Source organism: Chelonia mydas, chromosome 10 (assembly GCF_015237465.2).
Source record: "Chelonia mydas isolate rCheMyd1 chromosome 10, rCheMyd1.pri.v2, whole genome shotgun sequence".
In the NCBI taxonomy this organism is placed as follows: domain Eukaryota; kingdom Metazoa; phylum Chordata; order Testudines; family Cheloniidae; genus Chelonia; species Chelonia mydas.
Window position 1 is genome coordinate 16,946,869 of NC_051250.2, and position 14,966 is coordinate 16,961,834.

The 14,966-nt window shown below is 42.0% G+C and overlaps 1 protein-coding gene and 1 long non-coding RNA gene across 6 annotated transcripts in view; one reads left to right on the forward strand and one right to left on the reverse strand.

Moving 5' to 3' along the window:
* The first annotated feature begins 3,846 nt into the window (after positions 1–3,846).
* Positions 3,847–4,174, forward strand: LOC122462014. Its single transcript, XR_006284335.1, has 2 exons — positions 3,847–3,943; positions 3,999–4,174. It is a non-coding gene; the product is annotated as an uncharacterized LOC122462014 (long non-coding RNA).
* Positions 4,175–4,486: 312 nt separating this feature from the next.
* Positions 4,487–14,966, reverse strand: part of LOC102937054 (acyl-CoA synthetase medium chain family member 3) — a 29,226-nt gene continuing 18,746 nt past the window's right edge. For 4 of the 5 annotated variants that reach the window (XM_043524032.1, XM_043524033.1, XM_027826800.3 and 1 more), the window contains exons 7-15: positions 14,099–14,255; positions 12,542–12,621; positions 12,176–12,299; positions 10,274–10,354; positions 10,024–10,125; positions 8,270–8,397; positions 8,084–8,183; positions 7,020–7,139; positions 4,487–5,053 (exon numbers count right to left, since the gene is read on the reverse strand). In XM_043524032.1, coding sequence (XP_043379967.1) covers positions 4,967–5,053; positions 7,020–7,139; positions 8,084–8,183; positions 8,270–8,397; positions 10,024–10,125; positions 10,274–10,354; positions 12,176–12,299; positions 12,542–12,621; positions 14,099–14,255 — 979 coding nt within the window. In that variant the 3' untranslated portion in view covers positions 4,487–4,966. The remainder of the gene's footprint in view (positions 5,054–7,019; positions 7,140–8,083; positions 8,184–8,269; positions 8,398–10,023; positions 10,126–10,273; positions 10,355–12,175; positions 12,300–12,541; positions 12,622–14,098; positions 14,256–14,966) is intronic. The other variant, XM_037911225.2, reaches the window with a different exon arrangement.

Below are 14,966 nucleotides of genomic sequence, written 5' to 3' on the forward strand. Positions count from 1 at the left end.
GGTACAGCAACACAAGATATCAGTGGCCTATATTCATACAGAGGCCCTGAATGTTGGGCCCTGAATGTTCAGTCGGATGTGCCAAATGATGTGTGGAATTTCTGTAGGTAGCATATGCCTCAGCAGCATGAGATTTACATTAGTGGAAGTGAGATCAGAACCTGGCCCATTGTTTGTATATTAGCCTTAAAAATTCTGCTCCCTTATTTAATACTCTTTCTTCTTCCCTGTGGTCATGAGTCAGCAATCCATCTTACCTCAACACAGCACTTACGCAGATGTTTAATTCAAGAACATGCTTAAATGCTTTGCTGAGCTGGAGCCTGTTTGCATTCAGTTTACTTTGCAAGAGACTGCATTCAGATTCTGAGGCTTATGCAAATGGATTACCAAACTGATGCCTGTCTTTTCTAGTACAGATATACCATGATGGGTGCCAGTGTACTGTAGGTTGCTATTTGTCAGGGACATCTTACTTTTGAACAACAATTTAATAATATGCCACTGATCAAGACAACTAAGGTACATATTTAAGATACCAAAAGCCTTTCAGTGACTAATCTGGTGAGCCTGGGGGGCCTCATTATAATGTAATTCTAAGGGAGTTTGTGAATATGAGGCACAAGCTTTGGTTAATTCTTAAGGGGATCTGTCTCACCTGAAAAGCAGGCACCAGGATAATTATGATCCTTCCACTAGTAGCAGTAAATGTCTGAGATTTACAGAGTAATGTGATTATTCTTACCCAAGAACCAGTCCCTTAAGTTTGATCAGTTTTGCTTTTCAGACCTATTAACACGAGCAGAGAACGCAAGACTCACGACATGAGATTGGCTTTCTTACAGCCACTGTCTATCTTGCACTGTCTATCTTGCTCTGTAAACTACGTGAGTAAAGATAATGTTTCTCTAGCCACTCAGTATGACTGGCACGTAGCTGCAGTTTTGCTCACAATAAGATTAGCAGTTACTGAAATCGCTTGCTATTGCTGTTAGTGCTGTATTTCCCTAGGAAAACCAAATATATTAACTAGTTCTCGAGAGAACCAGCATCTAGACACTGGATGACTGGCTCATTCAATAGTGAGTTGAAAGGATCCTAGGTAAAAATTCTGAAAAGTTCCTAAGGAGCCTAAGTCTCATTTTCAAACATGATGTAGGCACTTAGGAGCCTCAGTTTCCTTGTAAGTCAACCGCTTAAGTCACTTGAAAATGTGACTTAGGCATCAAAGCTTTTGACAATCTTACCTGAAAAATGTCAGGAGGTTAGTGACTTGGACCAGCGCAAGTAAGGCATGACTCCTGGAAGCCTGGACGCTTTCTACGCCCTTTAACTCATCACAAAGCCAGTACCAATGAGACATACCTATTCCCTTATTCTGAGAACTCGGTACATCCAATATTACAGTAAACTATAGACTCATCATGTCTAAAGATATCAGATCTGACTCTTTGCTCACTTAAACTGGTGCAAATCACAATCACCTCTGCTGCGTCTCTGTTGTTACACTGGTGTTAAACTGGCATAAGGGAAAGGTGAATTATCCCATTGGTTGGCTTGACTGGTATATTTTATTGGTTCTGCTTCCACTCTTGACATTATTTGGGTAAGATGCCTAATTAGGTTAATTATGTTTTAGCACTTTGGTTAAGGTGCTTAGAGGCCCTTGGGCATAGACATCAAAGAAATTAAAATATATTAGACAATGGTCTTGTGATTCAATTAAAGCCTGGCAGAATATATTGTATGATCATCAGTTCTTTAAACTCAAAGACTCTGTTTCCTGCCTGGATTAGGCGAGGGTGCTCTGAGATCCAGATGGAGCTGATCTCAAGGGGCTAGCGCAATACAATAAAGCAGGGATTTGTGGCATAGAAACAATTGCATGCCCGCATAAAGGGGTAAACATATCTTCTTGCTCTTCTATCCCCTACTTGCTTCAGACCACACTGTGTGTGTTGCAGCTGGTCTTCCCAGTGCTTGCTTTAAGTGGAGTCTGAGCTGTGTAACACTAATAGTCACATGCCACTTGAAATACCTGACATATAAAAATGCAGTAGTGTGGAAATCAGGAATCAAAACCAGCTTGGAGTGATTGAAAATCATGAGTGAGTATGGATTTAGGCAGCTACGTCTTTGCCCTGCCTCTGTCCCCAGAGTGGCACAGGTTAGATTTGTAATAATTTTCAGGGGGTTGTAGGAAGGCCCATTGACCAGACCTTGTGTGACCCTCACTTCACTGGGCAAGTAAATTTTGAGACACACACCATGACTGTGACATTTTGGAAATATTATTAATGCTTATTCACTGACTAGCACAATGGTGCAAAATGTGCTATGTGTTGCAGACACATGTAGGAAGACACAATCACTGTTCCAAAGAGTTTATAGTTAAAACCAAAAACATGATCCTGGTGTTGGACCGAGCGTTCTACATCAGCTTTGTAAAACTGCCATCAATTTTTGCTGGCACATGCACACTCTATTGACATAATGAAACAGTTTTTTAACTTGCTCATTGAAACATAATTATTGACCTTGGTAAGTAGGATTTTGCAAGGCTGCTATTGAGTGCATGTTACAGCCCCATGCAGCTGAAGCTTCCAAATCTGTCATTTGTGTTGCTTACTTAAAATACGGTGTCTTTGGATAAGTGGCAAGCTAGGCAGCACACACTTTATCGGGAGAGTATGTGACAACCCCAAGGGACTCCTAAATAAAGAAAGCCTCCTTTCCTTGCCAGTTAGTCATTGCCAGAAATGCTTCACCCCCATTTCTGTAACAAATGTAGTGATCCACAGCATGTAAATATTTTGCAGGTCTCGTCTTCATGTGCTGTCTGAGTCTGCTCCCATTGAAGTTAATATTAAAACTCCCATTAGCCTCAATTATGCAGCTTCAGGCCCTTCATTAGCGTGTATATCTACTACAGAATAGTCCTTTGTATTCCACCAGTGGTAATTAAGTACTTAGGAGTTGTAAAGCAAAGCAATATACATTTGAAAGCCTGAGGATTTTTAAGTGGTTAGAGCCACCTGCAGAAAACCTCTTGGCACAGACTCTGCTGGGACCTGTGTTTGTTTGCCAATTAGTAACTGAATTAATTCTACTGAAAGATAATCAACAGCTTTACATAAAACATTTGCTATTTTCCCAGGCCCTCAACACTACAACAGATGTGCCCATGAGTGCCATATTACAGCTAAGGCTACGCTTTAGTCACGTGTATTTTTAGTAAAAGTCATGGACAGGTCAGGGCGGGGCAGTAAACAAAAATTCATGGCCCGTGACCTGTCCATGACTTGTACTATATACCCCTGACTAAAACTTGGGCCAAGCCACGGGTGCTGTGGGGGGCCGGTTCAGGTGTGCTGTGGGGGGGAGGGGGTGGCCCAGGACTCCGGCTGATGCTGGGGGAGGACCAGGCGGTCGCAAGTGGCCCGGGACCCCCACTGGTGCTGTGGGGGAGGAGGGAGGTGGCAGTGTGCGGCCGAGAACTTCTGATGGTGCTGGGGGTGGGGAAGTTTGTCGCGGCTGGCAGGCTCCCTATTGGGCTGTGCGCAGCTCCCTGGAAGCAGCCAGCATGTCCCTGAAGCTCCTAGGGGGAGGGAAGTCCAGGGGGGACTCCACGTGCTGCCCCCACCACGAGCTCAAGCTCTGGCTCCGCAGATCCGAGAACCACAGCCAATGGGAGCTGCAGTGGCAGGGCCTCCAGGCAGGGGCAGTGCGCAGAGCCCCCTGGCCTCTCTGGCTAGGAGCTGCAGGGACGTGCCGGCCACTTTCGGGGAGACCGTCCCCTCCAAGGTAAGCGCCGCCCCGCACCCCAATCCCAAGCCCCCTCCCACACCCAAACTTCCCCAAAAGCAGCCAGTGCGACTGGCCCAGCGGCTGCGGATCAGGCAGCCCCAGAGCCAGCGCACCGGCCGCTGCAGAAGTCACGGAGGTCACGGAAAGTCACGGAATCCATGACTTCTGTGACCTCCGTGACAGACACGGAGCCTTAATTAGAGCGAGTTCACAGCAAAACCAGAGATTCTGAGATAAAATAACACTTTTCTCCTAATTGCCGGTTTATCAGTGTTTTTATATTACCTTTAAATGTAACCTGCTTTAGTCACAAAGCTCGGTTGTCTTTCATGTTTTTTTAAAAGAGTAATAAAAAGCATATCACAGTGTCTCCAGCGTGTGGGTTTACTCTTAATATACAGTACAGTGCAATCCTGGAGTCAGAGTATCCCCCCACAGAGCACAGGTAACATTGACCTCAAAGGGAGTTATTTGTACCATGTCAGGGAAGCAGTCAGACCTGATGCTGCTAACAAGAATAGTGCCTACTATCGTGGAACTCAGTAGGATAGTATTAATGGCTGCAAGCACTAGGTCCAGACTCCTAATAATGCCCAATGAAGATGCTGACGTAGATCATTGCTTGAATACTGGAGAGGAAAATCTGGTTGTTACAGCAACATTTTGTGACCTAACACAATTTCACAACTCAGGAAATCTTTTATTTTTTTAAACTAACATGCACAAAAAGATGGTGGCTGATAGAAGACCATTTAGCAATAATTACCACCTCAAAAAGTTATCCAGTATTCTATAAAGCTAATCAGACCATTAAAAATAATTACACAATATTTTCACAAAACAACATTTGACACATACTTGCCATTCAGTATTGAATGATAAGGCATAGATGGAAAATAATCAAACAGAAAGATAAAGAGGAGTTTAGGGTCTGATTCTCCTCTCACAGTATTGCCTTCAATGAAGTTTCTCTTGAGAATCAAGTCCACTGAATTTCATAACCATCCCAAGATCCCAGAACGTTGCAAGTTACAGCAAACAGTGACAATGTCTATTCCTCATCTCAAATACTATCTAGCTCCTTCTGACGTCAACAGAGAACAGGTCAATGAATGATTATAGCAGAAATGAAAATGTATGTTCTTAACTCCACACAAAGCTAAGTTCTCCCCCACTCTTTATTCCTTAATTCCTTCCTTCGGATTTTCCCAGAGATTGTCCTTGGTAGCTGTTGAACAAATTCCACCTAATTTATAAAAAATACAAATAATAATGAAAAATAGCAAATTAAATGTGATTTGGTGCGGTCTTGCTTTCTGGAACAAAACATCTATTATAAAGGTTAGGGATTCCTTCAAGATAAACCATGGAGAAAGTCCACCAGCATTCATAAAAGAACAAGCTCCTTGCTAGGGAAATGGAACCAGCCAGTTGCTCACAAAGTAATTCCTCAACTTTTCCAGGAACAGTCCTGCTCCACTGAAACCTAGAGGAATTTTGCCATTAACTTCAATGGGAGCAGGACTGGACCTGTAATCCACTGACGTGAGGTTTCTTTTTCAGAGCACAAACTAATAGAATATATGTGAGAGAGATGTTTCACAGTTACGGCCCTGATCCTGCAATGGGATTTGCCAGTACAGACTTTTCCGTCCACTAGGACTTCAATCAAGTACTCCTTTTCTTTTTGCGAATACAGACTAACACAGCTGCTACTCTGAAACCTGTCATTATGCAAGGCACTGCATTTAGCCGTATGGAGTGGAAATCTATCAACTGCATGAAAAAACTTGTACAGATACAGACAGACATCATCTTCCTCTCCAAATGCAAACAGATGGACATCGTACCAAAAGGACTGAAGGTAAAAAAATCCATTACAATCTACATACCACACAGACTATGCTGACAGCTTGTGTTTTCATGGTCTGTGTGAACAAAAACATCCTCACTGTATTTTCCACTTTATGTATCCGATGAAGTGAGCTGTAGCTCACGAAAGCTTATGCTCAAATAAATTGGTTACTCTCTAAGGTGCCACAAGTACTCCTTTTCTTTTTGCGAATACAGACTAACACGTCTGCTACTCTGAAATAGGACTTCAATGAGACTCTGCCCTGCCTTCAGTGGGTGTCAATATGGCTATAACAGCTAAACAAAGTGCTACTGACAAACCACCCAATATTGGAGTACCCACTCAAACACCAAATGGAAATGTAAAGCCCTTCAGTTATAAACTATGAGTTTGATGCACTGCTGTTCAGTTTTATGCAGGTCTAGCAGCTGATATCAATGTAATGATACCAGTGTAAACTGAAGTAATGCAGTAGTGAATCAGGCCCAGTGTTTGGACTAAGAGCCCTCTGAACAGTGGGTGAAAGTGGGTGGACTTTATACATACCAAGTTTAGTATTAAAGTTTTTATAGGTAAACTAGAGATAAGAACCAAATTCCACTGACACCTGCCTAAAGACACTGATGGTAGATTCTGGTTCTTATCTTAAGCTTACCTATAAAAACCTTAATACTAAGCTTGATGTGTATAAATTCTGCATACATCAATAATGATCAATATGATACAATCCCTTTGTGACTCTCCACCACCCACCCAGCATAATCCCTAAGCCTGATCCTCAGCTGGTGGGCCTGGCCCGTTATGTACAGTATTACAGCCATTTTGTTCTTCTACCACATGACCACACGGAGCATCTTCTTTTCTCTATTACATTACTGAAAATTCCTGAAAATGGTATTTTAAATTTCATTATATATTGTGAAATTATATTTAATCTGTAAAATCTGATTAATTTTAGTTTCATATATAAAATTTGATTAAATGATGAATGCAGCTCATCTTTCTCCCATGAATAGTTCCACTGAAATCTGAGAAAGATTTGTCTCTACTATTCCAAAATAAAACACCTAACAGGCCAGATCCCCACCTGGTGTAAATAGCATAATTCCATAGTCTTCAACAGAGCTACATTGATTTACGTCAGCTAAAGATCTGGTTGTATGTTTCAAAATTACATTGAAGACCTGACTAAAAGGTGGTGGGGGTAACAGAAGAAAAACAGAGGAAAATATTTATTTACTAAGGAGTAAAATCTGTTTACATTTCTAATCTGATCTCTAGTTTTGATCAGAACAGTTTTAATTTTGGGGTGCATTGTCAGGAGTTACCCTTACATTCAGCACTTGGAGGTACTTGCCTTTCTGGGATACTTGTATGGTGCAGTAACTTTTTTGACATGCTCTTGCAGCTCCTTAGTTAATTTTTCTGGATCATGTGATGCAAAGTCAGGAGACGGAATAACAAAGGCTTTCACCACCTACAAGACACAGTGAGATGTAGGCATCATCTAATATTTTAATCACATTTACAATGATCAAACTGAAAAATACAATTTGCAACATTAAAATTGCTTTCAAGAGAGGAGAGTAAGATTATGGGTCAGATGCTGGCATACACTAAGGCTCTTTGTGCCATTCAGGGCCTTAAAACTGCTCCAAGTAGGCATCTGAGGATTCACCCAGTGTGTGGGAATCCTCAAATAGCACACAGTCAGCTATGCCAGCTCTTTACCACCTCCTCTTAACACACAGCACAGGAGTTGGAGGTGGAGGTAGGAGGGATGTGGCTGGAGCACACTGCTCTTCAATGCTTCCTGGCTAGCACAACAGCTCTAGGGCACTGTTTCAAGTTAGTGGAACTTAGAGCAGCCCTGTGGTTGCTTTTAGTTGTGCTGCAGACAAAGCAGCCTGCTGCATACCTGAGGATTGAGCCGTATCTGTATATAAGTATATGCCTATGCATAAACATCAAGCATAGTTTTCAACTAAGGGCCTGTTTTGCAAAATATCCCATTCAAGTCAGTGGGTCTGCTCTCAGTTGCACCTGTGGAACCCAGGGGATCCACTGAAGTCACTGTGATTGCTTGGTTGTATGTGGAAGTAGAATTAATCAATTTATTTTTAAACAGCAAAACAAATAAAATAACAGTAGTCAGTTTGCCCTACTACCAAGAGTCAGATTTTCAAAGCACCTAACCTGTGTAGGTACCTAACTCCCTTTGAAATCAATGGGAGTTAGGTACCTAGCTTGTTTAGGCACTTTGAAAATTCCACTAGGCATCTCTCTGCATTTTTAAGTGGTTAAATACATTTGAAAATCTGGCCTTTAGCATTCCTAAATTTCCTTGACAGCTATAGTTTATTTCTAAACAAGTATATACAGTAGGTGTTTTTGCATAACCACTAATATCAACCTCATTACCTCTCCTCTGATGGGATCTGGGCTGCTGACAACAGCTGCTTCTGTTACTGCCGGGTGCTCTATCAAGGCATTTTCTACTTCAAATGGTCCAATACGATACCTAGGAGAGGAAATAAGAGCTTGGTATTTACAAACTGTATCAATGTATGGCAACTTAGTATGGAAACCCCATAAAAACAAACTTACCCAGAAGATAAAATGATGTCATCAGCTCTTCCAACAAACCAGAAGTATCCATCTTCATCTACAATGCCCCTGTCTCCTGTGATATAAAAATCCCCACGTTCTGATGCAGCAGTTTTCTCTGGATCATCCTGACAACAACAAAGGAACATCTCACAAATGGTAATGAACCCTTAGGATCCAATCCAACTCCCACTGAAGTCAATGGAAAAAATCCCAATGGACTTCAATGAGAGATAGATCAGGACCTCAGTGGTGTTCAACCACAAATTGTTACTTAACAGAAGAAGGCCATAGTTACTCAGTCAGGAAAATTTTCATGAGAACTCACTTATTTTTATACAAGATGATTTTTTTAAAACTTTCAAAACTTTTCATAACTGTTCTTATTTTGAACTCTTTCAGCCTTGCTGTAGCCCATACAAGTCTAGCATGATCTGATCTACTATGAATACATTCTGTGTTTCTGAGGTCAAGTGACTTTGTATTAGAGCTGTGCGAATGATTACACTTGAGCTGCAGGAGTACTGGCACTCAGCCCTAACATGTGTCTAAACTGGCTGTGAACCAGCAGTGATTTGTCTTTGCCATATGCCAACAGAAGCATTTTGCAAACTTCTTTTTGTTCCAGCTAGGTGTCCACAGGCTTTTCCCGGCTCTTGTTTGTAGTCTCTTTCCATTTCAAGCCTGGTTCACTGGGACAGGCTACATGAGGCAAGTCAGAAGGCAGAAGTCATGCATGCAAGAAAGTCAGTTAAACACAACTGGCATATATCTTTACATATTACCTACCCTTTTAGCCAGCTTTTGCAGGTGCAAAAGGGCCATGTATATTTTGTGGGCACTCCCACCATCTGCTCCTTTGAAAAGTTAGCCCTTAAATCCACCTTCATTAATAGCATGATTAGAAAATCAAGTTGGAAGACTAGGGTGGCGGAGGAGACAAAAAAAGAGAGAACTGTGTTCTTCATTAAATCTACCTCCTTGCAACGAACCATTAAAAACATTGAACTCTGGGCCACACTCAGTTTTACTGACACTTTCAAGGGCTAGCCTGCCCTCCCGCCCAAGGATATGCACCGGAGGAAGGGCAGACAGCAGTCCTACTGTGTGACCTCCCCTAGGATATCTCATGGGAGGAGGGAGTATTTAAAATCCGCCAGGTTTTCCATAGGAGCCCGATCAGCTGAAGCAGATCAATGCATCCCTGGCCATAGTCACTTGCTTCTTAGGGTACGGCTAGAATGCAGTCAGTGAATTTGACTACAGCTTGAGCCAACATACCAAAGCTAGCCTTAATCTAGTTAGCTCAGGTGGAAGAGTGAAGCTGTGGCAGCACTGGTTTCAGCATGGGCATCAGGCTAGACTCTCAAGTACTTACTGAGAGTTTCAGACAGGTTTGTACAACCTGTGCTGAAGCTCATGCTGCCCCGATTTCACTGCTCTGGGACCCGAGATAGCTATATTAAAGCTAGCTCAGGTATGAATACTTGGGCTACAATCACACTGTATGATTGCTGTGGAGACATATCCTTAGTCACCCAGTGGAGGGAATATTGCAGGTGCTTTCTGTCTCAACCTCCCCCACCAGTACACTTTCTGCCTCTGGTTGCACCAGTGGAAGTCCTGTTTATGAGACACATGAACTATTGTCTTTGGAAGTATACAGACACCCACAACAAGATACTTTAAAAAGTTATCAGTATATTTAAGATGTGGCCTCCAAATCTGATTAATTTCATACAAAGTTTCCTTACCACGTAGTGAGAGAAAAGACAAAATGGCCTTGTTGGTTTGATTCTGATAGCAATATCTCCTTCTTTCCCAGGAGGCAGAATATTAGCATTTTCATCTATTATCTAGAATGAGAGAAAAGCCCTCCTGGATGATTTAATGTCTTTCTGTTAAACAGAAAGATGTACTGAATTAAATGTTCAGAAAGAATCTTGTGTTGTGTGGGAACATTATCTTACTTCAGATTGAAAGTGACCAGGAGTGTCAAAATACCTGCACATCATAAGGTGGAGCTGCCTTTCCCATAGCACCAGGTTTAATTTTCATCCCTTTGAAAACTGCACATATCAAAACCTGTAAAATAAAATTGTATTTGTGCAACAAAATACAGTACTTGATGTTTTATTTAGATATGAATATTTGTAACTAAAAACGTTTTGCATTATCTATTTTACTAGTAACATTTTTGTAAAAATGTTCATTTGAAAAGTGACTCAATTGTGATTTTAAACGCAATAGGCCTGATCTTCAGTTGGTGTAAATCAACATTGCTCCAAAGAAGTCAATGGAGTTACCCTGACTTATATCAACTGAAGATCTGGCTCAGTGGGATAAAGTCTGCTCTCAACTATACTCGTGAAAATATCCAGATTAAATCCCTTGGAACTCAACCGCCTCTCATTTGCATTTGTTTTACACCAGTTTAACTCTATTTATTACAAAGAAGTATGTCTGTGTGAGAGAAGCAGAGGTGAAAGTAAGCCGGTCCGGTCCGGCGTACCGGCAAGAGCCAGAACGCCATGCAAGACCGGACTGGACCAGCTTCCCCAGGCTGGTGATTTAAAGAGCCAGGGGCTCCCTGGAGCAGCCGGCTCCCTGCAGCAGCAGCAGTAGCGGCGGCAGGGCTCCAGCGGTGATTTAAATGGCCCAGGTATTTAAAGGCCCCGCCTCTTCTGGTTGAGGCCACACCTCTTCCAGTTGAGGCCACGCCTCCTGCTCAGGACTCCGGCATACCGGTAAGTCTTTTAAGTTACTTTCACCCCTGGAGAGAAGTATACATTAACTTCAAAGAAATATCAGCCTGAGAAAAGAATTTGGCCCAGCAGCTGACATTTACTATTGGCTACATTATAATGATTGTCAGCACGTACAGTTGGAGACTTTATTCCTGTATGTCCAAATTACCTAGAACAGATTTTTCCTACAAGGGTGCTGGTGATTCTACAAGTTTGGACACATGGGGCTTAGGCATTCTCTCGCTTAAACCTGTGTAGATCTGAAGTGACTCCACTGATATCAACAAAAAAACCTGCTATGAGGTCAGAATTAGGTCCTTGGAATTTCCCGCTGGTTGTTCCATTAGGAAGATAGGGTTGTCTCCACAGAGAACTGACTGGGGCTCATCCCTAGAAACTCATGGATCTCTGAATACACACCTAAAGCCAGGACTATCAGTGCAGAGGCTATGTGCCTCTGGCTCATTGCATCCCCACCTGTGGAGTGGGGTTCACTGTGAGGTGAGGGAAGAAGCATAACACTGTCAGGATCAGCATTTATTTATACCTGAAACCCCCCAGAGTTGAGAGGGAAAGATGTCACACAAAATGATATCTCCCAGACCTGACCTGGCTTGTTCCCTCCCAGCTGAGTTTGCACAGAGTTGGAGGAAGAAGGGAATGTTGCTGTGTAGCAAGTATGCCCTCCTTACTGCCCCCTCCCTCCAGCCAGGTTGGCCCCTTTGGGTCCCCTGCGCACATATTTAATGAGTTAATTGCATAGCTAATGGCCCCTTTTAAAATCTGCCGCTGAGATGCTTGGCTGAAGGAATACATGCTGCCTAATTAAATTTCTAGGTCAAAATGTTCAAACTTAGACACCTAAATCTATGTTTAGGCTCCTGAATAAACAAAGCCTGATTTTCAGAGATGCTGAGAACCCAAAACTCCAAATGAAGCCACTGGGGCTGCAGGTGCTCAGCACCTTTGAAAATCAGACTACTTTTATTCAGGGGCCTACATATGGATTTAGTAGCCTGATGTTAGTTACCTATATTTGAAAATGTGGGGCCTGTTTTCCTGGATAAAGCAAGAAACGTACCATATGGATTTGACAGCTTTCCTCATTAGCTTGAGTTAGAATTAGGCTTATTAGGTGTGTGATTGAATGCAAACGTACTGTTTCAGTTTGGCCATATCCTTCACAGATATCGATCCCTGTTTTGCTTTTCCATCTCTCCACCACTTCAGGGTTGAGTGGCTCACCCCCACTTAGGCAGTGCTTCAGGCTCTTGAACTTGTAGCTTAATAAGTGTTTAAAACAATGGTTAGGAGCATTACTAGAGAGACTTTGATATGGTTCAGTTCTGGGCTTCATTTGTTGTAGCTGTAACTGGTAAAGAACTTACAGAGTGAGTTCACCTAGAATTTCAACCTCTGAAATGGTTACATTGTTAGACTACAACCTGGCAAAGCAAAAATCTAGGGCTGTGATTCTGCTAGAACACGGTTCAGTTGGGATGGTTAGTAAGCAATCTAGATGTACCTGGTAAGATCATGCTGCACCAGCATGCGATAAGCAGTTGGTGTACCACAGAAAGAAGTTATAGGAAATCTGGATAGACACTATGAATGAAAGAAAAGAAAAGTTATTTACACTGTTCGTTCCTTGGGGGCAGGCACTGTCTTTTGGTTGTTTGCACAGTGCCAAACACATTTGGGCTCTGGTCTATGATTTGGGCCCTAGGCACCATCACAATACGAACAAATAAATAATAAAGTGAATGCACTATACTAAAAAGGCAGAGGGCTAGAATGATGTGTTGGGCTAGGTCTGGCATGGCTATTAAGAGTTCTTTTTCCTTTCTTTTTTATATTTATTTGAAAGTTAACTTGCTTATGTTTTGGAGTTTAGCATTTTCCTCCAACAGTGACACAAATTCAACCCCACAGTAATAGGCACAAGTGAAGAGAAAGTAATAATAATACTTAACACTTCTATAGCGCTTTCTACTCAGAGATCTCAATACGCTTTACAAAAGAGGGTAAGATTTTATTATCATCACTTTGCAGATGGGGAAACTGTGGAATAGGAAGATGATGTGACTTGCCTGAGGTCACCCAGAAGCTCAGTAATAGTGCTGAAACCAGAACAATGTTTCCTGACTCCCAGTGTAGAGAACTGGGAAACAGCTGTATTACTTTTTGTGAATATGGTGTATGCTTTTGTGTATTTGTTTATGATGGGTGACTTGCTACTGAGTTGTATCAAAAGGGCTTGTTAGAAGGACCAAGCAGTGAATGCAAAACAAATGGCACAGATCAGAGCCCTTAAGAAAACATCAGAAAAGCTTTAGTTAGAGAATACCCCAATACCCAGCTCCACCCAGACTAGAATGGTTTACTATTCCCAAGGCTAAGCCTAGGATCAAAGGAGGAAAAAGGAGTGGGTTTGAGTGAGTTGAGAGAGTCTGCCCAGGGCTGTCAGTGAGAGATGACAGGCAAGTAAAGAGAGAGAGAGAGACTATGCGTTATGGTCTGCAGCAAGCAGGCTGTCACTTGGTCCCCCAGAGAATGGGGGTCACCAACATAAGTCATGTCTACTAGGAGTTTGATGGGAATGCCAAGTGTAGGTAAGACAGTACCTACTGTTGTTTTAAATCAATTTTTCTGAGTGCTGTGCACCTTTTGATAGATACGTTATACTATGTATTGAAGAAGCTGCTTCTTCATACTATTACCACCCCAGGCTCCTGAAGAGAAACTCTTGCAGGTGCCAAGTCTGTTGGGCCTGCTAGGTATCACTATTGACAACCAGGGGGGATGTAACCCAGAGACAAAGTGGAGACTAGTTGGATCGTGGGGTTCCACCCCAAAGAGAAGTGGAGGCACAGGCCTGTCACTTGAAAGGGGTGCACTTGGGCGAAACAAAGTCTCAAAAGAGGCAGCCTACCGGGGGATGACACTTACTACTAGACAACATTATCATAGTCTCATGATTTTTATGATATTTTAAAGTTACTCCTGATACTATCTTTTTTCACCATCTGCTTTGCATACATCAGTTATGGCTGAAACCACATCATGATGTTTTTATTCTTACATTCAGGACAGTTGTTGCCTCAAACTGCAGCATGCTGTGTGTAAAGATACACGCTCCATGAATCCATGTAGAAAAGAGACTGCCATAGGCAAATTTTACCCAGCCTGGGTCAGACAGGCCCCACAGTATGTCAGAGGGATTCAAATCAAACCAAAGCCTGGTAAAAATGCCAAAAAAAAATATCGTAATGAAAAACACTGAATAGAAAAACAAAGTGAATGTACAAATGGAGAGCGGATGGAATTATTTGTTGTGAATGAACATGGCTCTTTTTTCTGTTCATAAATTAATCCTGATGCCTATGAGTGGATTCATTAGTCACAATTAAACTGTGAGTAGTTGAATGCTAACATCCCTGTGAGATGTTTGCCTATTGTTCATATAATCTATTCATTATTCTTTACACTTGTGTGATTGCTCACCTAAGTCACATGGTTTTGTTTCAGCTTCTTGATGGGAGAACAGATATTTCTTATTCTCCTGTTTAAAAAGTAACTAGACATATTAAATAGTGAATAACTAGGGCTAGTCAAAATTTTTTGAATGAAACATTTCCCATGAGAAAAAGGAGTTTCATCAAAATAAAAATTTTCTGTAGGGATCGATTTTGGCAGAATTGATTTGGCTGAATTTTTCATCAGGAAAACAAAATTAAATATTTTTATTTAGGAGTCCCATGATATGTTGTAGCATCTCAACTACAGGGAGGGGCTGTGGTGCATCATGGAAGATGTAGTCCATCTGTCCAGGGAAGAATGGGGACATGAGAGACCTGAAACTACAATTCCCATGTGGCACTCTGGTGTTGAAGGCAGATGGAGAGATTAATGTAATCCAAGATTAAATATGTTGATTTGGGAATGTTGAA